The sequence below is a fragment of the Microtus pennsylvanicus genome, chromosome 14 (assembly GCF_037038515.1).
Source record: "Microtus pennsylvanicus isolate mMicPen1 chromosome 14, mMicPen1.hap1, whole genome shotgun sequence".
In the NCBI taxonomy this organism is placed as follows: domain Eukaryota; kingdom Metazoa; phylum Chordata; class Mammalia; order Rodentia; family Cricetidae; genus Microtus; species Microtus pennsylvanicus.
In genome coordinates, this window is record NC_134592.1 from 13918380 (window position 1) to 13945379 (window position 27000).

At 40.7% G+C, this 27000-nt stretch overlaps 1 protein-coding gene across 7 annotated transcripts in view; it reads left to right on the forward strand.

Annotated features, from left to right (window-relative positions):
* The window catches only part of Dicer1 (dicer 1, ribonuclease III), a 69221-nt gene extending 44053 nt beyond the window's left edge, over nt 1-25168 (forward strand). For 6 of the 7 annotated variants that reach the window (XM_075948469.1, XM_075948465.1, XM_075948467.1 and 3 more), the window contains 16 exons: nt 425-557; nt 1363-1438; nt 2275-2414; nt 4302-4481; nt 4591-4804; nt 4997-5150; nt 6036-6218; nt 6463-6568; nt 7111-7286; nt 8170-8950; nt 12509-12664; nt 15645-16515; nt 18032-18300; nt 20400-20562; nt 20658-20733; nt 21063-25168. In XM_075948469.1, coding sequence (XP_075804584.1) covers nt 425-557; nt 1363-1438; nt 2275-2414; nt 4302-4481; nt 4591-4804; nt 4997-5150; nt 6036-6218; nt 6463-6568; nt 7111-7286; nt 8170-8950; nt 12509-12664; nt 15645-16515; nt 18032-18300; nt 20400-20562; nt 20658-20733; nt 21063-21228 — 3844 coding nt within the window. In that variant the 3' untranslated portion in view covers nt 21229-25168. Of the gene's footprint in view, nt 1-424; nt 558-1362; nt 1439-2274; nt 2415-4301; nt 4482-4590; nt 4805-4996; nt 5151-6035; nt 6219-6462; nt 6569-7110; nt 7287-8169; nt 8951-12508; nt 12665-15644; nt 16516-17970; nt 18301-20399; nt 20563-20657; nt 20734-21062 lie in introns of all 7 variants that reach the window. The other variant, XR_012907761.1, reaches the window with a different exon arrangement.
* Nucleotides 25169-27000: the final 1832 nt, after the last annotated feature.

Here is a 27000-nt window from a genome sequence, read left to right on the forward strand (position 1 = left end):
CCACTCATGGAGCTTCTGATTCTGGTGCCCTCTAGGTTCAACCTTAGGCTTTCCTGCTGTCCTGATACCTTCTTTACCTATGCCATGACTGCTGGCAAGTGTGAGATAAGAAACTGATGCCGCTAATGCACTCTCGTTGCTACATCAGAGCACTTCTCTGCATTGTGCAGTATCAGAACACTAGGTGCAGGGCAACCTTTTAAATGCAAGCTTCAGTTTTAATTAAAATAAGATTAAATAATGTAGTTACCTAGTTAACACACATCCATTTCCAGTGCCCAGTTCTGTCCTATTCAAGGTAAAGGAGCAACAAAGAACATTCCTTATGCAAATGGCAGCCTAACAGGCGATGTTGTGAATGTTGAGACAGTTTTCTATCAGTTCCTCGTGTGTAGATTCAACTTCAGAATTCTTTTCTTCACAGATATTGTGCTCGATTACCAAGTGATCCGTTTACACATCTAGCTCCCAAATGTAGAACCCGAGAGTTACCTGATGGTACATTTTATTCAACTCTTTATCTTCCGATTAACTCACCTCTTCGAGCCTCCATTGTTGTAAGTTAAGAAAAAGACATGACTTGCATTGAAGTATGCCATTAGGGCTTGTCTAGCTTCTCTAAGACATCCAAGTTATAAATTTGGTTTTAAATCTATACTCTAAAAAATTATTTGTAAGTCACATAGTTCTATGTTCATATTTTTATAGAATACACTCTGCAAACTCTTTGAACTTGACCAGATGACTCCTGGAAGTTCTCTTTAGGCTCTTAATAATTTGAACCTTTTAAAGAAATCAGCTGTGGCTTTGCATGCAGTGATACAGAATTCATTAAATATAGTTCAGCTGCTCTGGCTGAAATTTGCCTTTTGTAAACTACTGCCCTTTCTTTGACCCAATACTAATTTGCAGATGTTCCAAAGTGAGTAATTTTAAGTCCACAGAAAAGCTTTTCCATATTAATATATATCATAGTTAGATTCTAATATGTCTTTACCTTTTTGTTGTGTATTTGTTGACTAATGAAAATATACTTTAAACTATATTAAAATGCATATTTACTTGACATTGTAACGTCTTAGTTTTAAACTCCTTTTTTACTAGTCATGGTTTTAAAAGATGGGCATTTCAGAGTTGGATGTTTCTTGGTGGTAGAGCCCTTGCCTCATTTGTGTGAAACTCTAGATTCCACTCCCAGTACCACCAGAATTTGGGGAAACAAACAAACAAAAAACAGCTAGAATTTTTGAAAACTTGTTGGTATTTTTAAACTTGTTCTGGCAAGTTGGGCATCAGCACCAGTACCAGGGCAGAGGTTCCGAGGCTGTTCAGTGTGTTGGTAAACTGTGTTGTTGCTTTCAGGGTCCACCAATGGGCTGTGTACGGTTGGCTGAAAGAGTGGTAGCTCTCATTTGCTGTGAAAAACTGCACAAGATTGGTATGTAACATGTTTGAAAGCATATGTGAGTGAAAAAAATGACAGAATTATACAACAAAAGCACATGGAGGCCTCTGTAGGTTTCTGGAGCTTGTCAGGGTTTAGACTTGCTGCTTTTGCTATACTTTGGTGGGTTTAATACATATTTTCTATAACTCAGAGACCCTACAGTGCTGGGCAGGACTCTTGACTTTTTTACAGTTTCACTATAAACAGCTGCCACTTTTTACTTCTGTTATTGACCCTTTTTAAATACATAAAAATGCACTAACTATTGGATCCTGAACTGTCCACATAGTTTGTTAGACTATTAGGTTAGTCTATATTGGTGAAGAAAATAATCCTTTAAATAGGAAAAAAAAAAAAGCTTGTGTTTAAAAGGGATGTGTGGGACTAGCCCACTGATACTTTATTTTTGGGTCTTAGATTTTGTAGGCTTGCCCATGCTGGACTTACAAGTGTCAGGATAGATCCTCTACATAGTTACCTGCTGTTACTTTTACATTGTTCTTATTATTTATTTTATGTGTATGCATGCTTTGCCTGCATTTGTGTATTTGTACCAGGTGTGTGCCTGGTATCTGTGGGGGACAGAAGAAGGCATCGGATCCTCTGGAATTATAATTACATATGGTTGTGAGCCACCATGTGGGTTCTGGGAACCAAACCCAGGTCTTCTGCACTTAACTGCTGAGCCATCTCCTACATTTTTAAAGGCAAAGGACTTTCAATTACCATCATTTTTTCACTTGCTTCCTCAGTATTGTGTTGTCTTAGGTTATTTACTTATTAGGCAAAATTTATGTTGCTGACATAAGCTCTCTTAAATGTCTTAGGTGAACTGGATGAACATTTGATGCCTGTTGGGAAAGAGACTGTTAAATATGAAGAAGAGCTTGACTTACATGATGAAGAGGAGACCAGTGTTCCAGGAAGACCAGGATCCACAAAGCGAAGGCAGTGCTACCCTAAAGCAGTTAGTATTGGTTAGAACTGAATAAAAATCAGACTTTCTGACTCTATTTCCTGCTAGATCAAATCCTAAACTGCTCTGCTCAGATGTTTTCCTAGATGCTTGTAACTCGGACCAACTGTGGGTCTCAGTTCATTCTCCTGATTCCCAGCATCCCCAGAAGCTCCCTTTACTAGACGTTCACTGTTCTGGGCTTGTTTTCTGGTGTTGTCTTGTCTTTCAAAAGCTCAGAAGGAGCTCACTTCATATAAGAAGACATTGTTTAGTGGGACAATTCTAGTCTTTTCGCCCTTGCTGCTTAGATCATCACTTACATGGTGAAGTAGGCAGATGAAAAGGCTGCTCTGCAGGAGATGGGAAGGGGCATCAAAAGATGGAGGAGATTGTGCTGTGAATCTGCCTGACCTGTGATATCCTAGCAGAGATCAAATATCAGCATCTCATGCTTGACAGAAGTGTTGATCTTTAAAATACTAACATTTTTAGCGAATAAGGTTCCCAAATGAAAGCAAATTTCATTGTGTTTTATCTCGCCTAAATATGTGTTTCTTACTTTGTTTTTGCAGTTTTTACTTAAATATCTGTACCCTAACTAAGTAAGCATTTTCAGTATTTAAAAGTCACACTTCTTTTCAAATCCTGTTATCTATTTTTGTGTAGTTTTTTTGCCCTTTGTATTCACTTTTCCTGTTGAACAAATTTTTTGTAATAAATACTACTGGTGCTGTCTCATGAGACACATGGTGTCTATCTCGCCTCCTTGACCAACCCATTTTGTCTTCTTAGATAATCAGAACTGTCTCTTAGCCAGTCCATAACAGGTGTAACTGTGAACCACCAGTGCAGAGTGCCAGTGAACCTCAGAGCTGTGGACATTAATCTATGAGTCTTGTTAATGTCGAAAGCTTAGAAAATCTGATGTAATTTTACCATGATTCATTCTCATAATGAGAGCTGTTAAAATTATGCTAAAGTAGTAGAGCTGGCTCAGCAGGCCTGATCCTACACAGTAGAAGAGAACTGGCTCTGACAGGCTGTTCTCTGATCACCACAAGCATGCATGGCATGAGTAGTGTATTATAACATAGGTAAACTTAGGCCAATGTGAAGCTCAGACCTTAGAAATATTGACCTACCAGAAATCTTTTTTTTATATATAAAGATTTATTTATTTATTATGTATACAGTCTTCTGTCTGCATGTATACTTGCAGGCCAGAAGAGGGTGCCAGGTCTCATTACAGATGGTTGTGAGACACCATGTAGGTGCTTGGAATTGAACTCAGGTCCTCTGGAAGAGCAGCCAGTGTTCTTAACCATTGAGCCATTTCTCCAGCCCCCTCCCAGAAATCTTAACATTTAGTACCATAGCTACAAATATTCTCTGGCCTACTGGTCACCCTTGACCAGGTTTTCTCTGTCCACCTGTTCCTGAAGCCACTTAGGAAATAACCATCCTGAGGCTTAATATTAATTACATATTCTTTGGCCTATTAGCTCAGGCTTCTTATTAACTAACTCTTATATCTTAAATTAACCCGTTTTTATTAATCTGTGTATTGCCACAAGGCTATGGCTTTCCTGTAAGGTTCTGGCATCTTCCTCCTTTGGCAGCTACATGGTGTCTGCCTAACTTAGCCTTCTGAAAGATTCTCCCTCTCTCTGTTTGGATATCCCGCCTAATTATATTCTGCCCTGCCATAATAGACCAAAGCAGCTTCTTTATTAACCAGTGGTAATAAAACATATTCATAGCATACAGAGGGGAATCTCACATCAGAGTACCTTCTGAGCTTTTTTAAAATCCTAAGCCAGAAATAAATTTCTTGCCAACATGTAGAACAATGGGTATTTGTACTTGAACTTGATGCTTAATTCTTTCCAATTCTAGATTCCAGAGTGTTTGAGGGAGAGTTACCCCAAACCTGATCAGCCTTGTTACCTGTATGTGATAGGGATGGTCTTAACTACCCCCCTCCCTGATGAACTCAACTTCAGGCGACGGAAGCTCTATCCCCCAGAGGACACCACAAGATGCTTTGGAATCCTGACCGCCAAACCCATACCTCAGGTAGACCCTTCACCATGTTGTTGAAAGTGCCACTTAGAACTCAGAGATTGGGTAAACTGACGCAGTAAACCTCTTGACTAAAGGATGCTTTGCTTTTCTTTTTGCTAAGATTCCTCACTTTCCTGTGTATACACGCTCTGGAGAGGTCACCATATCCATTGAGCTGAAGAAGTCTGGTTTCACATTGTCTCAACAAATGCTTGAGCTGATTACAAGACTCCACCAGTATATATTCTCACATATTCTTCGCCTGGAAAAACCCGCCCTAGAGTTTAAACCTATAGGCGCTGAGTCAGCATACTGTGTTCTACCTCTTAATGTTGGTAAGAAGGAACCCACTTTTCTGTGTTGGTTCATTGTAGCTGGATGGTGAGAGTTTTGCTGGTAACTGACTTATTGTGTATCCTGCGGATATTATTTACATGGACAGCTTGAGATTCATTATAGTTTATCTTACATAGGACTCTCATCTGTGTTATATTTACCACACTAAAGAGTCTTTTTTTTCTTTTAAGTTAATGGCTCTAGCACTCTGGACATTGACTTTACATTCATGGAGGATATTGAGAAGTCTGAAGCTCGTATAGGCATTCCCAGCACCAAGTACTCAAAAGAAACACCGTTTGTTTTTAAGTTAGAAGATTACCAAGATGCAGTTATCATTCCAAGGTAGGTGTTTGAGAAGGAAAATAGCAGTACTTGCTGCAAAAGGGTGTGCTTGTTCACGTGCTGTGGGTGTGAGCAGTGACATCTCTCATGTTCACTTCGTTCAAGCAAAAGTTCAAACTTCGCATGTGAAAGGATTTACTTTGTGAAAAGTATTATTTCTTATGTAAATAATATTGATAGCCTTTTAAAGATAATCTTTATCCCTTTAATTCCAAAACCTTATGAGAGAAAGAAGTTCATTGGGAACAATGCTTGCGCCTCAGGCGTTCCAAGAGGATTATTGTTAATAAGCCTTTGGAGAGTGGGAAGAGCACTCATTCTTACTTTGCAAAATTATAGGGAATGGAAGTCTTGAGGCAATAAATTAAATCCAGATACTTTACAAAGAATTGGAGTTCTGGTTGATTGACACTGACTTACATTCATAAATATTCATGACCTCTGCCTTTACTTTATTCCCCCACCCCCAATCTGAAAGTCACATTTTAAAGATTTCACTGGACTATCACTATCATAGGTAATGTAATACATCTTGTGTATTGGATGCCTTGTGTTTACAAAGGATTTACTCTGTAGGGTGTTGCTAAGTTTTCTTGATTGTTGAAACATACTTGAAGGAGGTATTAGCTTTTCATATTATCAAAGGAAAGAAATTTAGAAGAACAAACGGGGAAAGTGAAGAACCTGTTTTATTTACTTAATAGAAATAAAATTTTTTATTCTCAACCTCTTGAAATATATTTTTGGTATTTTAATTTTCACTAATGTTATTTATATTTAGCCATTTGAATTCTTAATGGTGATATATGTTTCCACATTAATCCATTTGTGCTTTGAGGATAGTTGATGTACACAAAAAGACAACTTGATTTTCTTTATTTTTAGATACCGCAATTTTGATCAGCCTCATCGATTTTACGTAGCTGATGTGTACACTGATCTTACCCCACTCAGTAAATTTCCTTCCCCTGAATATGAAACTTTTGCAGAATATTATAAAACAAAGTACAACCTTGACCTGACCAATCTCAACCAGCCACTGCTGGATGTCGACCACACATCTTCCAGGTAAGAGCTGCAGAAATGACATTAGGTTGTGTATGGGCTTGCTTTCTAGGGGTCAGAGTGCCTCTGCCTACTCATGGACTTTGAAATCAAGAAATCCTTTGCACAAAAACTTGACCGGGTAGTAGAGGACTGTGCTGACTGAACTCCTTAGAAAGCTTATAGGCATACCAAAGCTGGAGTCCAGCCACTGTGAGCATGTATTGTTGTTTGCTTGTTTGATAAAATTGCTCTGAAATTTTTATAGACTTAACCTTTTGACACCTCGGCATTTGAATCAGAAGGGGAAAGCACTTCCTCTAAGCAGTGCTGAAAAGAGGAAAGCCAAATGGGAAAGTCTGCAGAACAAACAGGTAAATGAGTTGCTACTAGCACGACCAAATGTTCTCTAAAATGGTTCTTTTATTTTTTGTAATTATAATTGCATCATTTACCACTTCTTTTCTCCTTTTAAACATTCCCATATGCCCCTCCTTACTCTTTCAAATTCATGTCCTCTTTTTTCATTTGTTATTGTTCCAAACATATATATGTACATATACATATATATATGTACACACACATAAATACAATGTGCTCAAACATGACGTATTTTAACATCTCAATAATATATTACCAAGATGACAATGACTTGTGAATTTCTGGGAGGTCATCATGGGTACTGAATTTATTTTGAATGTCTTTGTTGGTAAGGATTGAGTTTTGCTGTTAATTATGGTCCATTGATGCATCATGGAGCCATCTTCATAAATCCAATTTAGGATTAAAGGATTGTTTTTAAAAGTTTGATATTAATAACATTTATGATTCTCATCATTATCCCTTAGTGAAATTGATCTTTTATTATTTGTGTGTACTTTATATTTATCAGACTGTGTTCTTCTTTACTCTTAAGATACTAGTTCCAGAACTCTGTGCTATACATCCAATTCCAGCATCACTGTGGAGAAAAGCGGTTTGTCTCCCCAGCATTCTTTATCGCCTTCACTGCCTTTTGACTGCAGAGGAGCTAAGAGCTCAGACAGCCAGCGATGCTGGTGTGGGAGTAAGATCACTTCCTGCAGATTTTAGGTATGTTTGTGTTACTGGCCAGAAATTTAATTTGCAACAAAATAGAGTTAAGTTAAAATTGTATTTTTCTTTTTCATCTTTTAGTAAAAGATGAAAAGTAAATGTGTGGACACTTAAAACATGAAAATTAACTATATTGTTTGTTCCCTGGGTCACTAAACCTTTTGTTCTTGTCAAGTTAGAGAGAGGCAAGCTCCTGAAACAGCAAACATTTCTTCTTTTGTAGTAATGTTGAAATGAGGGTGAAAGTAGTCTTCTCAAAAATGAGTTATATATAAGAAAGCAGCAGCCTTCATTTGTTCTTATCTTTATCATGTCTTCCCTACTAGTAAAGTTCTGTATACCAAAGAAATTTTTGACTTAATCACTCAAATTAATTTTGGGATTGAAAGAACTTAAACATAATAGTCACATTATAATAGTTGAGTAATTGGTTCAGTAGAGACACTAGTTTAAATAGCATGACCAACTCATTGTATTCTGTGGCCTGTCCTGAGTAGGATGTATTGGCCACATTTCCGAGTGCAGAAGTTGAGGCCCAGACAGAATTTGTAAGTTGCTTGAAGCTGCTCACTTGGTTAAGCAGAAAGCTTGAGGTTCTACTCACAAAGTCTGTGGTTCCAGGTTCTGCAGGAACCTCCATCTTGGATTCTCTCAGTCCCCGCTACTGTGGGTGCATAAAGCAGAGGTCAAAGAGCAAACTGTTCTGCATTATAGTTGAATGTGTGTATAATCCCTAGTTGTGTTCATTTAAGCTTGAAAATGTGTTATTCTTCTTAAGTAGGAGGACTTTAAGAGTTGCTTTGTTTTTAACCCAAAATGCTGCTCTTCTGAGCTTACCCTTCTGAAGAATCAATAGAAAGTTATAAAAATGTCTTTACAGATACCCTAACTTAGACTTCGGGTGGAAAAAATCTATTGATAGCAAGTCTTTCATCTCAACCTGTAACTCCTCGTTGGCTGAAAATGATAATTACTGTAAGCACAGCACAATTATAGTCCCTGAAAATGCTGCACATCAAGGTGCTACTAGAACCTCCTTAGAAAACCATGACCAAATGTCTGTGAACTGCAGAAGGCTACCTGCTGAGTCACCTGGGAAGCTCCAGATTGAAGTTTCAACGGATCTTACAGCAATTAATGGTCTTACTTACAACAAAAATCTTGCCAATGGCAGTTATAATTTAGTTAACAGAGACTTTTGCCAAGGAAATCAGCTGAATTACTTCAAGCAGGAAATACCTGTACAACCAACTACCTCATATTCCATTCAGAATTTATACAATTATGAGAACCAGCCCAAGCCCAGCAATGAATGTACTCTACTGAGTAATAAATACCTTGATGGAAACGCTAACACATCTACCTCAGATGGAAGCCCCGCGGTGTCCACGATGCCTGCCATGATGAATGCTGTTAATGTATTCAAGGACAGGATGGACTCTGAGCAGAGCCCTTCTGTTGGGTACTCCTCAAGGACTCTTGGTCCCAATCCTGGACTGATTCTTCAGGCTTTGACACTGTCAAATGCTAGCGATGGGTTTAACCTGGAGCGGCTTGAGATGCTTGGTGACTCCTTTTTAAAGCATGCTATCACCACATATCTCTTTTGCACTTACCCTGATGCTCATGAGGGCCGCCTTTCATACATGAGAAGCAAAAAGGTAAGGGACGGTTCTTACTCTGAGCTGTTGCTTCTTCAGTGTGCCTGAAAATGGGGCAAGTTACCCGTGGAGATTTCTCCATAAGTCAGTGCAGCTGCTGCTTGCTCTAGTATATTAGGGCCAATGCCCATGGGGCATTGCCCAGTAAGTGGCATGATGGCTGTATACACCTAGGCTGTGGGGCTGGCTGATAACCTTCTCATTTGATAGAAGTTCAGGTTAAATAAACCTCTGTGCAAATGGGTAGAACTCTTAGATCCTTGTCAGGGTAGGGGGGAGGTAGAAATAGGCAGAGTTACTGTTCAGGGGCTTGTGCTTCAGCTTCAACTGAAGCCTTTTGTTATGAGAGTGCTTTGGTAAACAAGTATGTGCATGTGAGTAATGTAAAGTCATTCCAGGAGTTGCATTTCTTCCAAGTTTCAGGTAGCTAGGCAAGGGAAGAACATTAGGCTTTAGCTAGTGTAGATAGGGGAGCCCCTAGTCTTGAGCAGTTTTTCCACAATCCTGAGAAAGAGTAAGTTCTTTTTATTTCCCTGTGTGTACATGTGTGCATAAGCATACACGTATGCTCTCCTATGTATCTGTTCAGGCTGCAGGTCTATCTCGGGTGTCAATAAGTGAACACCTTATTTTTTGAGGCAGGGTCTCTCATAGAACTTGGAGCTCACCGATTCAGCTAAATTAGCCAACAATTCAGAACCAATTAGCCTTGGGTTCTGCCCACCTTGTGTGGTTGCCCCTACCCGCACCCTCACCGGGGTAAGATAGCACCACTGTGCTTGACTTGTATGTTGGTGCCAGGGATTTAACTCAGGTGTTCATGCTTGCACTTTACCCATTGAGATAGATTTTCAGCCTTAGTTCATAAGCTTAGTGTAAAAAATGGTAATTAAGCTAAAATCTTTCAATGGTCATATAATATAAAGCAAAACTCTGACAATTTACAAAGCTGTTAATGACCTAACATTAAGTAGGATGGAATGTCACTTGTGAGTCAGAGAAGGTACTCGTGGGAAACCTTATAAAGCAAAGCTGCATCTGTAGAGTGTGGTAGCACTCAGTAAAGAAAGGCAGTAACAGTGGGGACTGGGAAAGTAGCTGAGGGCGGATGTGAGAAAAGGCCCAACTTTATGTCAGGAGCTTGTGCATGGTGTGCTTACTTGAGGAAGTTTGAGCAAGGAGACAATACTATTAGCACAGGGATCATGAAAGAGATTAATGCAGTACAGGCTGTAGTGTGGGCTGAAGCACACAGCCAAGCCAAAAGCAGAACAGAACAGAAATGGCTGAAAGAACAGGATTGCGGTGAGTAGTAATTTCAGAGATAATTATTTGAGTCCAACAACCTGCTTATGCTACCAGACTATTCTAGCTCCTAAGAGAAAATGTAAGGGTAGAGAGAGAAATGCTAATTTTTCTAATTAGTTTAAGTTTTTCTTATAGCCTAGAGAAGTGCATGGTTTTGTTTGCTTTTGTTTTGCTTTGTTTTGTTTTTTGAGACAGGGTTTCTCTGTAGCTTTGCAGTCTGTCCTGGAACTTGCTCTGAAGACCAGGCTAGCTTTGAACTCACAGAGATCTGCCTGCCTCTGCCTCCCAAGTGCTGGAATTAAAAGTGTGTACCACCACTGCTTGGTTGAGAACTGCATATTTTTATCCCCTTTTGATAGGCAAGAAGGACAGTGAGGCTGGAGAGGCTAACTTATCCAAGTTGCAGTAGGGAGCAGATCTGGGATTGAACTAACAGTATAGCAATGGACCTCCTTGCCTGTCACAGTTATGGCAGCTTGCTCTGAGCACCAGACATTTGGATATCTTACAAGCAACACTTAATCTCTGCAGTTCTCTTGCAGTTAGATGTGCCACCATTTTGCAGATGAAGAAACTGATGTCCAGATTGTGGTATTAGCTTGTGTGAGGTTATTCATTAGTCCCGGATATTTAGGAGTATTTCTGAGACTAGGGGCACATACTAGGGGGCTTCATAGTGAGCTTAAGACAGACCATGAATGCAATGCTCTGGCAACTGTGACAGCTTGCAGATAGTAGATAGTGGCATTGTCAGGTGTTGTGAGAAAGACAGAGTGAGGCATCAGGCAGACTTAGGCATTAGACCTTATGGTACAGGGACTGGAAGAATGCTTAGAAACTAGAATTGAGTCCTGAAGCTCTCGGCTGCTTACAGGAAGATCACAGTTATGAAGGCATTTGAAGTAAGAATACTAGACCCTATTAAGCAAGAAAGAAACTACTTTAACCTTTCAAAACTTTATCCATTCATCTGTTCAGAGCCCTTTGACCTAATTTCTTGCAGAAGTAATTATTGTTTCCTCTGCGTGGTGTTAAGGTGTTCAGGATGCTCTTGCAGACAGAACCTGACCAGGCTCTTGCTCGCCATTCTTAAGACAAGCCTCATGTTCACTGCATAGCCTGTGTCCTTGCTCAAGCTTCCTGTGATCTTCCTCATTGCCACCTGCTGCTTCTGTCTTGAATTTTGCCTCACATCAGGTCCTTAGTTATATCTTTTCCATCCACTGAGCATTTCTTCTGACTTGGAATGTTTTCCCTCTCTGGGCCCTTATTGCCCTATTCCTCTTGGGGTGCTCTTGTATAGCATGGAAAAGAAAACCAGCATTTATGTCTGTTGGCTCCTTTATAGACAGCTGGTAAGTGCTTTGGCAGTGATGTTCCCTGGTAGAGCTGTGTGCCAGTCTGTATGCATGTCAAGGACTGCTTCTCTGTTGCTTTGCCTACTTTCTACAAGACTGTCTAGCCAGTGCTAATTGTGGGTACATGCTGGCTAAGTAGTACTTGAGTTATATGGATAGGGCTCTTAGAGTGTTCCAATATGTTTTTAGAGACTAGAAATGAGATTGAATGACCCTAGTCTCCAAGTGAAAACTAGACAAAAATATCATGTTTTAAGTAAATTAGGGATGTGGTAGAGCCATTAGAAAAAGCAAGTGGACTCGAGGAAGGATAATAAAGCTGCCTCATTTGTACTGTACAACAAATGTTCTTTAGTGCCTTTTACTCTAGTGTCTTGAAATGCTACCCATAACAAAAGAACAGTATTTGAGAATGTTTGGTTTAGAGTTGTATTGGTGCTTAGATTCCAGAGATATAAAGTTACTTTGTGCAGTGACAGTTCTCATGTTATAACATGATATCCTTCCCTTTACTCATTAAGAATAGCATGACGTCTTGAGTTATAATGTGTTGACATCTTCTGCTCTCAATTCCACTTACCATTTTGCATTTCATATTATCAATCTGGGCTTTAAAACTTTGAGATTGAACTTTTTTTGACTTGTTTATAAGGAAGGGAATTTGTATACATTAGATTTTTGTGACTCTATTTTTTATTGAATATTTATTTGATGACACCAAAGGATATCCAATTCTTGAAAATTTCAAGTTGTTGTTATAAATAGGTAGTAACACTTTTATTTGGTGACCAGTTGTACATTACAAAGAACATAAGCATAAAATGTAATGGTATGCATGTTTTCCAGCCAAGGCCATTTATGGGTAAACATTTGTGACTCTTTTTTACCGAAGGTCAGCAACTGTAACCTGTATCGCCTTGGCAAGAAGAAGGGGCTGCCCAGCCGCATGGTAGTGTCGATATTTGATCCTCCTGTGAATTGGCTTCCTCCTGGTTATGTGGTAAATCAAGACAAAAGTAACGCAGATAAATGGGAAAAGGATGAAATGGTAAGCACTCAATAAGGAGCTTTTTTGTTTTTGTTGACTGAAGACGTTTTTGTTGTTTCCTTTCTACTGCTGCACTTTGCAATGTAGTAGGTATTTTATGTGTTGTAGACTGACTGTGACTTTAGAAATAGTGTTGATTTTAGTGGAGTGTAATTTCTATTACCTTTTCCAAAGGGATAAAATTTTTTTATGTTTCCACTTAAAAATAAAATCAGAACCCTCTCAGGTTCCCTGTACTCTCATGTTACAGTGTCTCCGTATTTGTTGAAATGACTTCACAATGACCTGTAACCTGCAGGCTGCGTCTGGAAGAATTCACTTCAGCGCAGAATAGCTTGTGCAGTGCTGGGCTAGCTTGGCACTGTTTCCTCTTGCAGACTGGACACCAGATCACCATATGGGAAGGTTGAAGTACTGTGAATAATTTGTCTTGCCAGAGACTTAAGACTCATCTCTTTAGCAGCTGCAGCTTCCTTTGTCTTGTCCCAAAGGCCACCAGGGGGCAGCTGGGAGGACTCTGTGCCCTGGACTTGTGACTGGGAAAGAACTGTCTTATACTTCTTTGAAGTTACCATCTGTTCAGGCAACTCTGCTTGCCAGATTTATTTTGTATTGATGATAAATGTACTCCTGTTATTTCATTTTTACTTTAGGCTGATAATGATAACACCATTTCTTTTACAGGTTTCTAAATAGCAGCATCTCCATGTCTTGTTTGGTGCATTTTTATCCCACTAAGTCCTAAGCATCTGTAGTGGCATGTTCTGGGAGGCTGTTCTGATGTAGGCCTGTTTACTGAGTGTATTTGTAACTCAAGTAGGATTTGACTTGTCACAGAAATGCAACTTAGTAAAAGCATTAAGAGAATATTTTAATTCAAGTTAGGTCAGAGGATGACATTTGTTACTAATTTAGAATAAATACACATATACTTACATACATAATTATGTATATACACATATACCTTAGTAGAAAAATGTATTGATTTTGAACCTTAGGAAAAAAATGCCTCATTTCTGAAAGAAAAAACAAAACAGTCAACAGACCTTTTCTGTCCATGTATTTGACTCTTCAGGTAACAGGGACACATCAGGGCTTTCCTGAGTTACATGCTACAACATGGACTTCTGGTTCCTGGCCTTTTCTGCTGACTCAGCATGTTGGGTCTTAGTGCACACTAACAATATGGCTCAGGCTTTCATCTTAAGTATACCCCCTCTTTGTGAGGATGAAGAGTACATGGTGCCAGGGGTACAAAAGACAGTCCACCATGTTACAGAAACACAACAGTTTACAGAGAAACTTTGCAATCGAAAATCTCAAACTGAATAATTTAAATTTGGCCCATTTTGTCTTATACAAATAATAAAGCTTATGTAGTAGTATGTACTTTTTTTCCACTTGGGATGCAGAGGCAGGTGGATCTCTGAGTTTGAGCCCAGCCCAGTGTGAATTCCAAACCACCTGAGGCTACATAGTGAAATCCTGTCACAAACAAAACAGAAGCAAAATATAGTCAAAGCCTCTCATTTTTGTCTTGGAGAAGTAGAAAGGTTCTGACAGGTAATTTGCTGAGGTTTGCCACTGACTGAGTGTTTTGCCTACATGTATGTATATGCATCTAGTAGATGCTGATACTGTGGAAGCCAGAAGAGGGTGTTGATCACCTGGTGCTGGAGTTACAAATAGTTATGAACTGCCGTGTTGGCACCGGGAACTGAACCCAGGTCCTCTGGAAGAGTAACCAGTGTTCTTAATCTCTGAGCCATCCCTTCAGTCCTGTTGATAGTTTATTTTTTATTTTTCAAAAGGATTTTTGGTGTATTTCTTAAAGCAGTGGACTCTATGTGATTACAGGGCTAGACTCACTGTCATTTTATTTTTTCAGGCAAATACAGAGTTTCTATATCTTGAGTCTGGTTTAAAATAAAATATATGCCTCTTTTAAAAACACTTGGGAAATAGTTTGAAAGTGTTTTGTCAGAATACTCTGGAAAATTGTCCCAATCAAAGTTGAAGCTTATTGTTCCGTGTTTGCCCCCAAGTAAAGTGGTGGTGGCTCTTCCTGCGAGAGTTGGTGTTTATCGTACAGCAGAAATTGGGTATCTTTTTAGCGTTGCCAAAAGGTTACATCACTGCTGAATTGTAGCTCATTATTAAGGTTGTCATTCACAAATAAGCTTTTGCCAAAGAAATTGGAATTAGCAAAGATTTTTTTTGACAGAAATGGGATTGTTATGTTTCATGTTAGCCTAAATTTTCTTCTATTTTGTCAGTCTGCTATGATCTGTTGGTCTTAGTACCACAGCTCAGAATAGAGGGTAAAAAATAATTTCACAAATTTATCCCCTCTTTGAGTGGTCCCATTCATTTTTTTTAAGCAAAGCAGTTTAATTTTATATTGTAGCAAATGTTTCTTGATTTGAAGTGGAAGTAGAGGAAAAAAAAATATTACAAACCCTCCTACAGTTTTTAATGGTTTTAAAAAATAATTTTGTCTGTTTTTTTATTATGCTCATAGTTGAAAAGATAATACTCTTTCTACATCTGGAATTTAATTTTGTTGGTTTGAAAGGCTACCTACCATATTTTCAGACTCTGTCAGCTAAGTGGAAGGCCTCTGATTGGCACACAAGGGCTCTGTCCTTGCAGAGTTAGGCTACTCAGTTGACATTTTTGCATGGTGGACACAATTTTAATTTTATCCATGCTCAGAATTCTTCACTTACAGATTTATACTGGATAAAGGTCATTTTATAACGTAGAAAATGAGCATCCAAAGAGCATGTTTGACTTTGTTTATATGATTAAATAACTTATTTTATGTTAATTGAAAACAAATGGCCATGATTTTTTAAAGTTGCCTTTTAGTATTTGTGGTTGTCATTTGAAATTATCCATAACCCTTGCTTTTATTGAGTTTCAAAACCTTTAAAAAACAGCAGCTCTTTCTCTCCTCCTTTCCTGTTCCCCGTTTCAGACAAAAGACTGTTTGCTGGCTAATGGCAAACTAGGTGAGGACTGTGAGGAGGAGGACCTGACGTGGAGGGCTCCCAAGGAGGAGGCTGAATATGAAGACGACTTCCTGGAGTATGATCAGGAGCACATACAGTTTATAGACAGCATGTTAATGGGGTCAGGAGCCTTTGTGAAGAAAATTTCTCTTTCTCCTTTTACAACCTCTGATTCTGCTTATGAATGGAAAATGCCCAAAAAGTCCTCCTTAGGCAGTATGCCGTTTTCCTCAGACATTGAGGATTTTGACTACAGCTCTTGGGATGCAATGTGCTATCTGGATCCTAGCAAAGCCGTTGAAGAGGATGACTTTGTGGTAGGTTTCTGGAATCCATCAGAAGAAAACTGTGGCGTTGACACAGGGAAGCAGTCCATTTCTTACGACTTGCACACGGAGCAGTGCATTGCTGACAAAAGCATAGCAGATTGTGTGGAGGCCCTGCTGGGCTGTTATTTAACCAGCTGTGGCGAGAGGGCTGCTCAGCTTTTCCTCTGTTCGCTGGGACTGAAGGTACTCCCAGTCATCAAAAGGACCAGCCGGGAAAAGGCCCTGTACCCTGCTCAGGAGAACTTCAGCAGCCAACAAAAGAGCCTTTCAGGGAGCTGTGCTGCCGCTGCAGCCAGCCCACGTTCCTCTGCAGGGAAAGACTTGGAGTACGGCTGCCTGAAGATCCCACCAAGGTGTATGTTTGACCATCCAGATGCAGAGAAAACCCTGAACCACCTGATTTCTGGGTTTGAAAATTTTGAGAAGAAAATCAACTACAGATTCAAGAATAAGGCTTACCTTCTGCAGGCTTTTACACATGCCTCCTACCACTACAACACTATCACTGGTAAGGAGAATTTGTGTGTGGTGCATTGTTCTGGCCGTGCACAAATAAGATATATGCATGCAGTCTTAGCGCTCAGTATGCATGGCCGGGGGAGGAAGTCACATAAAGCAGAGCTCTTTATGTTTCCCGTCTCTGGGGAGTAGGCATGCTTGGTGACTGTGACAGTTGGAGTGGGGCACTATATCCTCTCACACATGGGATCTCACATGCTGCATGCTTAGAAACTGAAGCCCGGGATTTTGCTGTTTCTTATCTTTTCCTACCTAAGTACCTTTCTTGGGCTTATTCATTGCTGCTTTAACTTCTTGATTTATTTATATAGTTAAGATCTATTTCCACATCTTTTTGTTGTTCCTAGACAAAAAGGCTCCTCTTTTCTAGCCTTTTTAAATCTAAAGATGAGACGATTAAATAGAACTATTCTATAGGAAGAACTCGTTATTTCCCATTGTGCTGTGGTTATCTCCTTTATTTGGTAGTTTGCTAATATCTAAGAGAGTAAGTCCCCAGAACCAGTTTGCTTCAGCTTGTGGACCCAGATAAAGTTTTTATTTTGCCTTTGGTGTAAGATTATCAAATATATTAAAGCAAAATAAAGAGCTTATAGTTTGGATAGTAAAAACTCTGTAGTTAAGACCATTTACAAAAAAAAAAAAAATAAACCGTGAAAGTGGAGTTCTAAAATAAAGCTACTTTTCTGTGTGGAGAGGAAAATACTTTGATGGAAATTGTGAGTCCTGAATTCCAACACGGCTTGGCTCTTCACCCAGTAGGTACTCTGGAACAAGTCACTCTGTCCCAGCCTCGTTTTCTCAGCTCAGTGGATTCTTTTAATGGCTCTGTGGAAATCGGGGCACTGGTCAGCACTGGTAGCTTTTTCAGTTTGACAAGCAACCCTTTTTGTTTAGGGGTTTTGCTCCGGTACACAGTTCTTCTTTCTGAGTCCCTTGTGTCAGGTTTAGTATGTCTAGTTAGAGTTGAAGAGTCATGTTTCCCTGTTGTTCTTTCATGTGCCATATAACCTTAAAATGCCAAGGAATTAGACACTTAGCACACATTGCAGAGTGTGGATGACACACTGCCTCAATGGCAATGCCCAGAAGGTATTATGCCATGTGTGACTTTACTGAGATGCCACCATGTTAGAGACTCAGGAGTGATGCCCAGTGCCTGTCTGGCTAATACAGTGCCCAAGGAAAAAGGTGCTATGACTGATTGTGTCTACAAAGTGTCTTTTCTCTCTCCAAAACAAGCATAATATTTGAGCACTTGAAGATTATATGACCCAACTTTTATATAAGAAATATGCTTTCAGTTGCCTTTAAAACTCGACTTCAGGGTGCATTAGCGAGTATGTGTCCAATAATTTCATTGAGGAAGGTAAATGAAAATGTTTCTCGGTAGAAGTCTCAAAAGGAGTCTGGGACTGCAACTTTTTCATCTGCTCCCACGCAGAGTATGCAGAAAGTGCATGTGCTCATGCAGGCTCACCGTTGCACTTTGGATCTCTGCGCAGATTGTTACCAGCGCTTAGAATTCCTGGGAGATGCGATTTTGGACTACCTCATAACCAAGCACCTTTATGAAGACCCACGGCAGCATTCCCCAGGGGTCCTGACTGACCTGCGCTCTGCCCTGGTCAACAACACCATCTTTGCTTCATTGGCTGTGAAGTATGACTACCACAAGTACTTTAAAGCTGTCTCTCCCGAGCTCTTTCATGTCATTGACGACTTTGTGCAGTTTCAACTTGAGAAGAATGAGATGCAAGGGATGGACTCTGAGGTTAGTGCTGTTTAAACTGTGAACTCAGTGCTGAGGGAAGCAGCCAACTTTGAGTTTGGGCAGTTTGAGCTCTGATTCATGGCTGTCCAGAGGGATAGTTACAGGCCAGGGCCAGGTTGCCCAGATGCTGTGGGATCTCCAAGCAGAACTGAGAATGACTTGCCTCACTCAGGTAGGCCTTTGAGACTTGGCTGCCCACTCCATGGACCAAGTGGTCATTCAGGCAAGGAGCCTGGGTCTCAGTTACACTTGAGTGAGACTCCTACAACAGGCATAGAAAGTTGTAGAAGTGCACCTCCTCCCATGCCCCAAAGTGGTCTTTGCTTCTCTGACATCACAGGATGATCTGTTCCTGTCTTTTCTAAATGGGTCAGGAATATTTGGTAGCCTCCCAGGTAAGCCTCACAAATGTACACTTCACATTGTTTGAAATGGCACCTCTTGTTTGTAAACTTTGGGCGCTGGGATATCAGTGCTGCCTTGCTCAAATGTGTGCATGCTGCACTGCTCTGGCTCTGTAGGCAAGGATACTGCGCAGCTGCTCGTTCCCCTTTGCACCCGGTGGCCAAGGAACTTCATTCTAGTCCAGGGCTTTATTCTCAGCTTACTGTTTTGACTTTTAAGTTTTACTACATCTTTTGCAATTGAACATAGAGAGTCTAAGGGTGAAAACCTCGCAGCCAGGGCAGGGCTTATGCTCCCCACTTTGCCTCTGTTTGCAGTCTCTTCCAGAACTCAGCCAGTAGTGAGGTGATGAGAGGAACCATCCATGTACATTTCTAGTTAAATTCTTTACAGTTACTTAAGCTTTAAGTTTAAGGACTTTACTAAAATTCAGGTTCTGTTTTTATGCCAGTGAGGTGTATTGGCTCTGTTAGTTTTTCTTCATTCTTTTACTGCCCTTTGTCTGTATCAACATGTGTAGAAGTAGCATGCTTGACACACATAGCATCTGGCTTTCCTCACTGAGTTGTTTTTTCTTAAAGAAGTCTTTATCTTTCTGGCCCTTAGCTTTCTTAGCTGTAAAGAGAGAGAATTAAACCTGCCAGTCTGAAATTTTCTTTATATCCCAGAGCCATGGTATATGAGTAATGGGCATCTTAGAGAAGCCAGCTTTTGAACATATTCAATAATTTGTATACAAATTAAAATTTTCCGTTGTTCTTTTCTTCCACAATAATTTGTGCTTTGCTGTTATTCTTAGAAAATACAAGTAAACAAAAAAAGAAAAGAAAAATAAAATTATGTGGTCCTCATATAGTCAGCTTTACCATTTGGCGATATGCCATTGCTAATGTGTCCAGACTTAATGTATGTGGAGATGCTGGTGTGCTGCACACTGAATCTTACCTTTCACTTGATGTGCTGTGCATTTCTGAGTACCAACTGGCATCATGACTTGAGGTACACTCAACTTGAGATGGCTGCTTTCTTTAAATAATCTTTTTGACGGGCCAGTCAAGTAGTGTTAGTTAAGACATTTTGAGTATGAGTATGATTCACGGGCTTGTAGATTCAGTTAGTTACATTGTGGCCTTTACATAGGGAAGGTTTTAGTCCGCTGATCCAAGTATATGTTGTGTCAGCTCTGCTACCATAGTGAGTGTATGTTCATGTTTTTGTGACAGGGAACCTGGAGGGAAAGGGCTTCAGAAAGGATTTCTCTGCCCCCAAAGCAGCAGTCTCTACCCTCCTCCCTGCACTGTTGCCCCTGCTGGACACTCAGAGAAAGGTGTTCTAATAAAGGCAGTTGTTTGGTTACAGATGATTTTAAAACAATTAACTTCTAGTTTCTGTGTTAAACTTAAATTCTGTTTTAATTTAGAAGTGTTTTTTCCTTTGCTGGGCATCAGTTACCTGTCACTTTTCTTTCCTTTTTTTCTTTTTTCTTTCCCTTCCTCCCTCCCTCCCTCCCTCCCTCCCTCCCTCCCTCCCTCCCTCCCTCCCTCCCTCTCTTCCTTTTTGATAAGATGGTTTGGGGTTTCCCACTGCCATGAAGTAGGCATGCCGTAGGTCCTGGCTCCTCTTGTTAAATATCAAAAGTCAGCCGAGAAAAACCAGTGAGCCTTTTTTCCTGACAAGTTTCTTCTCTTCAATAGCTTAGGAGATCCGAGGAGGATGAGGAGAAAGAAGAAGATATCGAAGTCCCCAAGGCCATGGGGGACATTTTTGAGTCTCTCGCTGGTGCCATCTATATGGACAGTGGGATGTCTCTGGAGGTTGTCTGGCAGGTGTACTACCCAATGATGCGGCCGCTAATAGGTACAGTGCTGGCTCTTTTCCCTTGGAGTATGTGGAAACATTGTTTAAAATGCTTATAGGGTCTTTGGTCACAAAATCTTTCATTTTGATTATAGAAAAATTTTCTGCAAACGTGCCCCGTTCTCCAGTGAGAGAATTGCTTGAGATGGAACCAGAAACCGCCAAGTTTAGGTAAGAAGGAAATGTGCTTGAAAAACTAATGTAACTAAAAACGAGAGTTCTTAAGAAACCATAACTACTGACTCTGAGACCGTCTGCACAGACGTTCTGTCACCCAGTTTCCAGTTTTGGTCTGATTGGCCACGCTTTTCCTTTTTTTTTTTTTTTTTTTTCTAAAGCAAAGCTGAATGAAGGAGGAAAGAGCCTGTGTTGGTTGTGCAATAAGCCTGGTGCACAGTCAGCTTATAGGAGGGATGCTCAGCCCGAGAGGGCTAGAGGTGCTGACTGACAATAATAACAAATACCTCTGACTTCTAATTCAAACTGTCTGGTTTTTGCAGCCCAGCGGAGAGAACTTACGATGGGAAGGTCAGAGTCACCGTGGAAGTGGTGGGAAAGGGGAAATTTAAAGGTGTCGGCCGGAGTTATAGGATCGCAAAGTCTGCTGCAGCAAGAAGAGCCCTCCGCAGCCTCAAAGCTAACCAGCCTCAGGTTCCTAACAGCTGAAGCCTCCAGATGTGCAGACAGCAAGACGGTGAACCAAAATCACAGAAACACATCGAAACGATGATTCAGAGTTGACATGGAGCAGAGTATTGAAGGCAGAATTTAAAGTTTGATAACAAGATAGATAACAGAATAAAACATTTAATATGTGTATAAACTTTTTGGAACTAATTGTAGTTTTAGTTTTTTGCGCAAACACAATCTTGTCTTCTTTCCCCACTTCTGCTCTGTTTAAATCACAAGAGTGCTTTAATGCCGGCATTTAGCAAGTTTTGAAATCATTTTGACGGGTTTTTTTTTTGTTGTTGTTGTTTTGGTTTTTGCATTTAATTTCTGTTGACTTTGCTTGGTGTTAAGAGGCCATGGAGCTTGACCCTCTAGAAGTCCCTAGAACTGGGTAGAGTCCTCTGGCCTTGCAGTCCCTCAATACTAGTGCCTATCCTGCAGCAGTTGTCGAGCCCAGCAGGACAGCATAGCTGTGACAGAATCACCAGTGTTGTTGGGTGCAGAGCAGACTCCCGGGCTCTGTTGCACTTAATAGTAAGGGACAGATTTGAGTCAGTGTTGGCTGTTGATGAGTCAAGCCCAGGTTTTCTGAAGCTACATAGTGCTGCATAGAGAGGGTTCTTGCCTTAAAAGTAGAGACTTGATAGTTTTCTTACTCTTTGGTCTTTTGGGAACAGATTGTTTTGCTTTTCCTTTATCTTATTATGCATTAGATGAGATGGGGTGACACAGCTCACTAGGGTACTTGCAATAGAACGATTGCAGGTAGGATTTCTGTCGCACGTGTATATACACTAAAGACATTCTCAAAGCAGGGTGAGTAGTTTGGAGTTTAAAACATCATTATAGACGGGGCATGTGACTAGGTGCCCAGTTTTCCTCAGACCTTCCTGTCAGGTAGTCCTAGTGGTGGAAATTCTTGCCCAGTTGATTGTTGTTTTAACAAAAGGACCCTGAGACGCAGTACACCCATAGATGCTGCAGGTTTGTAATGGAGCTGAGCCTCATTTAGAGTGGCAGAGCAGCACACCTGCTCCTGTCCATGTTCCGACTGTGCCTGCAGTGTTGCCAGCATCACCAAAGCTGTGCCATTTATGCTTGGGGTCAGCATTGAGGTGGACTGCCAGGACTGACACACCTGGGGTGGAAGTCACTAGTTTCGATAAACTAGGTCATTAGTTCCATCTCAGAATAAAAGGAACTAAAGCTTTTTAGGCATTCCTGGAGCTTCTTGGTAAGGCTGTAGGCACTCTTCATTCACACACCTCAGTTACCCTCCTTTTGCGTGCATTTTCCCAGTTGGTGCTATGTTTATGTATCATGCTTGAAGTTTAATTTTTGCACTGTGACTATAATACCTCTTGATTTCCATTTTTAAAATGCTCTATGGGTTGGTCATGCCCTCCCACCGACATGGTAGAAGTTTGCTGCAATTTGCCCTATTATGCTTGAAGTTTCAGCAGGCTGAGCCAGGGTGGCTCTTACTTCCACACATCCTTCTGAGGCTGATGCTTCATGTAATGCTGCACTTAGGTTTAAATTACCATTGGTTTTGCTGTGCACCATCCACCCACGAGATACCTGTGTATATGTGTGTGTGTGTGAACACACAGAAGCTGTCGGACCCACTTTCTGAGGAACCTCAAGTGAAGGGGATAGTGAGTTTCTCCAGGATCATTTGTTGGCACTAGTCTTAAACTTAAATTGGGATTTAAATTATTAAGTGAGTTTTTTTGAGGAAATTAATTTGGGTGACTTGTTTTAAATATTTGATTCTGATTGAGATTGTAGTTATTGATTTGATTTAAAATACCCCCACTCCCCACACAATTCTTAATGCAAGACATCATAGCAAGTTCAAACCAGGTGATCTTTTGAATGTTGTAGCTATAACTTTGACAGTTAGATAGTAAGGGGGTGGGGCTTGGGGAGGTGGAGTTTGTTGTCCTATCATAGTCTCTTGGTAATTTATAAACTACCTGATTCTCTGCATTGTGACTCATGCATTTATCCCTGTGCCATGGAATGCTCTTTTATCCTAGCACCAAAATCAGATTGTTTCACAGTTCCGATTCCTGGTGGTAGAAAAATGCCTCAATATATTTTGTGACCATAAGCAGAGTATTTTTTTGTTAATATTAAAAAGTTCAGAGTCGGATATGATTAGATCATCCATTCTCAGGGCTCAGACTTCCTCCACTATTCAGAATGTTTTATCAACAGCAAACTTGGGCTGTTTTCCTTTTTTTCTTCCTTGTTAGATGAACGTACCTGATAATTAATATGACTCACAGTTTGAAGCATTCTGTGATTCACCCAGAGACCAAGTTGAAAAAATAAAAAGTATGAGTTAGACACATGATGATCAGGAACGCTTCTGGGTTGTGGCGTTTGCCCCCGGTTTCCCTGGTTGAAAGGCTTTGCATTTCAGAGAAAAGTTGCTCTCACCTGGCTTAATGACTTAGTGTTCCTCCTCTGCCGGTGTAGCAGATCTGAGGCAGAGAAGATGGCCAGTGCCTGGAACGGCTGGTGAGGTCCACTGAGGAGGCAGCTGCAGAAGGTCTTCCTGCTGCTCCTTTGTGGCTTTACAGTCCTAGCCATGCTACGTCTTACGTGGCTCTGTCCTCTGTTCTGCCCGTGCTGCACAGGCAAGGACAGTGCTCGGTATGCTCTACCTTCTTCCAGGGTTAATCTAGAGGAAGGGACATGGTTGGGCCTTGCTGCAGTTCTGATTTTCAAATTTGAGAAGATACTGTGATGCCTGCAGCCTTGTCACACACTTGCACAACTTAAATATTATTACGTCTGTGGCGTTTTCTTTTTCTATTTGTAAGGTGAAAGCATGGCAGAAATTTTTGACTGAACACTTAATTATGCTTTTAAAATGTTTTGGTTACATTTCTTTTTTTTTTTTTTGTATTATGTGAAATGATTAAATTTAGAATGACCTCTAGCTAGCACTCCTATAATTATCCTTTAAAATACGGATGTTTGTATTTTTCTGACAGTCGCCTGCCCTCAGAAAGATGCAGACGTGCTGTCTAGTTAGCAGGGATTTGAGGCTGCTTTGTTCTACTCTTCAGTTCCTGTGTGACTGCAGAGCACCGAGAACAGCCAAAAACCCACAACCACCCGGTTTGCTTGTAGGGGCCTGTTGATTTAAAACTATTCCCTGCTCCGTGAAGGCGTCTAATCCTTCTGCACAAAGTTACTCAAGCAAACCGAGGCCTTGCACCTTTATTTCATGGACCTGAGCTGAGCCTATATCCTCGTCCTTAGCTGATGTCGTGTCTGCAGGGGTACTCGGGTTTTGTGTGTCTCCTCTGTGCTTGATTTAACGACGTCCAAGAACCTATAGTTCCCACCTGCTGATTACTTTTCTGGAATTTAATTATTTCTCAATAAATTTTGTATTTTATATTGTACACCAGACATTTTAAAGATATGTTTAAGACCAAGAATAGTTAAAATGATTGTAAAAGTTGTGTGTCTGGCATGGAGACCGTGTGCTATCCACTAGCAGGGAAAATGATCACCTCAAACTAACTTGCATATATTAGTTTAATCATTATTTTATTCTTATTCAGTTTTCTTTGAAGAACAACCACAGACAGTTTAAATGTTACAAATGCCCTCAGAATTCACCTCAGCTCTGCTGGTTCTGTAGCAAAAGTGCAGAGGTGAATGGGAAGAACACGGCTGCCTTTGCTGTAAATAAAGGGAAATGACGAAGGTGAAGTCAGACTGACAGTTCTGCTGACAATGAACCATGGCCATCACATGCTGCAGCTTTTTAAAGACACGTAGTTCATGCACACGGCTGTCACTGTAGGTCTGCGGTCAGCACCTTATGGATCACAGTTACCTTTAGTTGTTTGTTTTGTTTTCATTTTTCTTTTTAATAATTGTAGCCAATAAAGTTATGGTCTGTTCACTTTGTGTCTTTTTATCTTTTTTGTTTTAATGTTGTTACTTAATGCAGTGTGAACAAGCAAGTTGTCGCAGTAGTAGTCTTGGAAGGTTGTCCTCCCATAGGGAAGCCCATGAGTTGTGTATTTTAATAAGATTGTCTTCAAGTTGCGCTTCATGTTCTGAGAAATGGCATAATTGTCTTTTAATACCTTATAATAGTGGTGTTCTCTGCTGAGGTCCTACCATGATGATTGATGTGTTCCAACTCTTGGATTGTCTGTGATGTATTTGACATGTTCCTTATTGGGTTTGATAATTCTGGAACAAAGTGGACAGAATGTTCACTTCCAGATCCTTAGAACACATTTCCAGCATTGTTGGTTAAGTGAAAAGTTTATTAGTTTAAGTTTTTGACATTTTGAAAGGTGCTAACATGAAGAGGGATCACCAGACTGAGAGCAGCTAAAGTGGATAAGATGTAGTTTCTTTTCAGATTTCTTAGAACATTTTACCAGCAGTTAGCATGTTCATGCCCTTACCACTTTCACAGGGTAGCATTCTAAGTACACACTCACATGTTCCTTTATAGTAAAAGCGAACAGCAATTTGGGAATATTCTGTCAGGGCTGCTTGTTTATTTTTGTTTCTTTGTAATTTGTAAAGTACAGTCAACCAGTAATCGCTTATGTGTACATCGTGTGTGTGTGTGTGTGTGTGTGTGTGTGTGTGTGTGTACACACCTAGAGAGCCACCTATCCTTCTCCAGGCTTCTTCAGTGAAGTTAATGTCATAAGCATTTTAGAAAAGTTCCTCAATAGCTGCTCCTTGGCAGATCTTTGTGCTATACCTGGTTCTTGCTGATAGAAAGGAAGCCATAATTCTTACCTTTTGAACATATGGGCATGCACGTATCAGGTTTTAAATTCTCAAGTCTAGAAAGCACAGAATCAACTTGTAGAATTGATACAAAACCTGACAAGCTGAGTAGCTTCCGTCCCACTAATGTGAGCATCTGTAGGCTTCTCTTATCTGCCAGGGAACCTGTAATGGGCTCTGTGGAATACGTGGGGAATTCTTTGAGCTGCCCTGGGATCATCAGTCCTGCAGTGGAGCCTGCATTGGCTTCAAGGACTTCAGCTAAGGGCTCAAGGGCCTGTGATGAGCAAGATGTAGAGAAGGACTGGGTATCAGGCCTGTGCTAAAGTCCATGTTTCCACTCTTCCCCAAGGATCATAAAGGCAGCTTCAGGGGGCTGGGTAGGGTGGGGTGATTCAGGTGGCCACCTGGCTTGCCTACCTTTAGGGTAAAGATGGAGTTCTGTGAAGTCCTGGCCATCAGGCTTGATGTGTCCAGAAATCCCTCCCAGATGGGCTGAAGAAGCCTGGAGAAGGGACCAGGGAGCTTGAGACTGCACTAAGTATTGTCTGGGTCTGAATCCCCTGAAGTAAGTCTGTCAAGGATCCTGACGAAGGGCTCAGTAATGCAGGCAGGACGGCATAGGTTGGTCGACATGGGAGAGGAGTAGAGACAGTGGTCCCTTCCACTTAGAGAGTGAGCAACACTGGCTTCTGCTCCAACAAAGGCATTCATGTGTATATACACTCACAGCAAAAGTAGGGTATGCCCGTGATGGCCTTCTCGCCCTGTAGAATGAACAGCATTTGTTCTGGGTTTGGTAACTCAGCTTCTCGTGATAGAAGTTGGGATTGGTGATGTGTGGCATACAAAGAGCAGAATCTGGCTAGAAAGTCACTAGCTGGTGAAGTGAGGCTGTTGACATCTCCAAATGTTTCTGGCATTTCTGAGAAACTAATTTTGGTGAGCTGCTCACTCAGCGTTCCCTGTTTGTCTTGC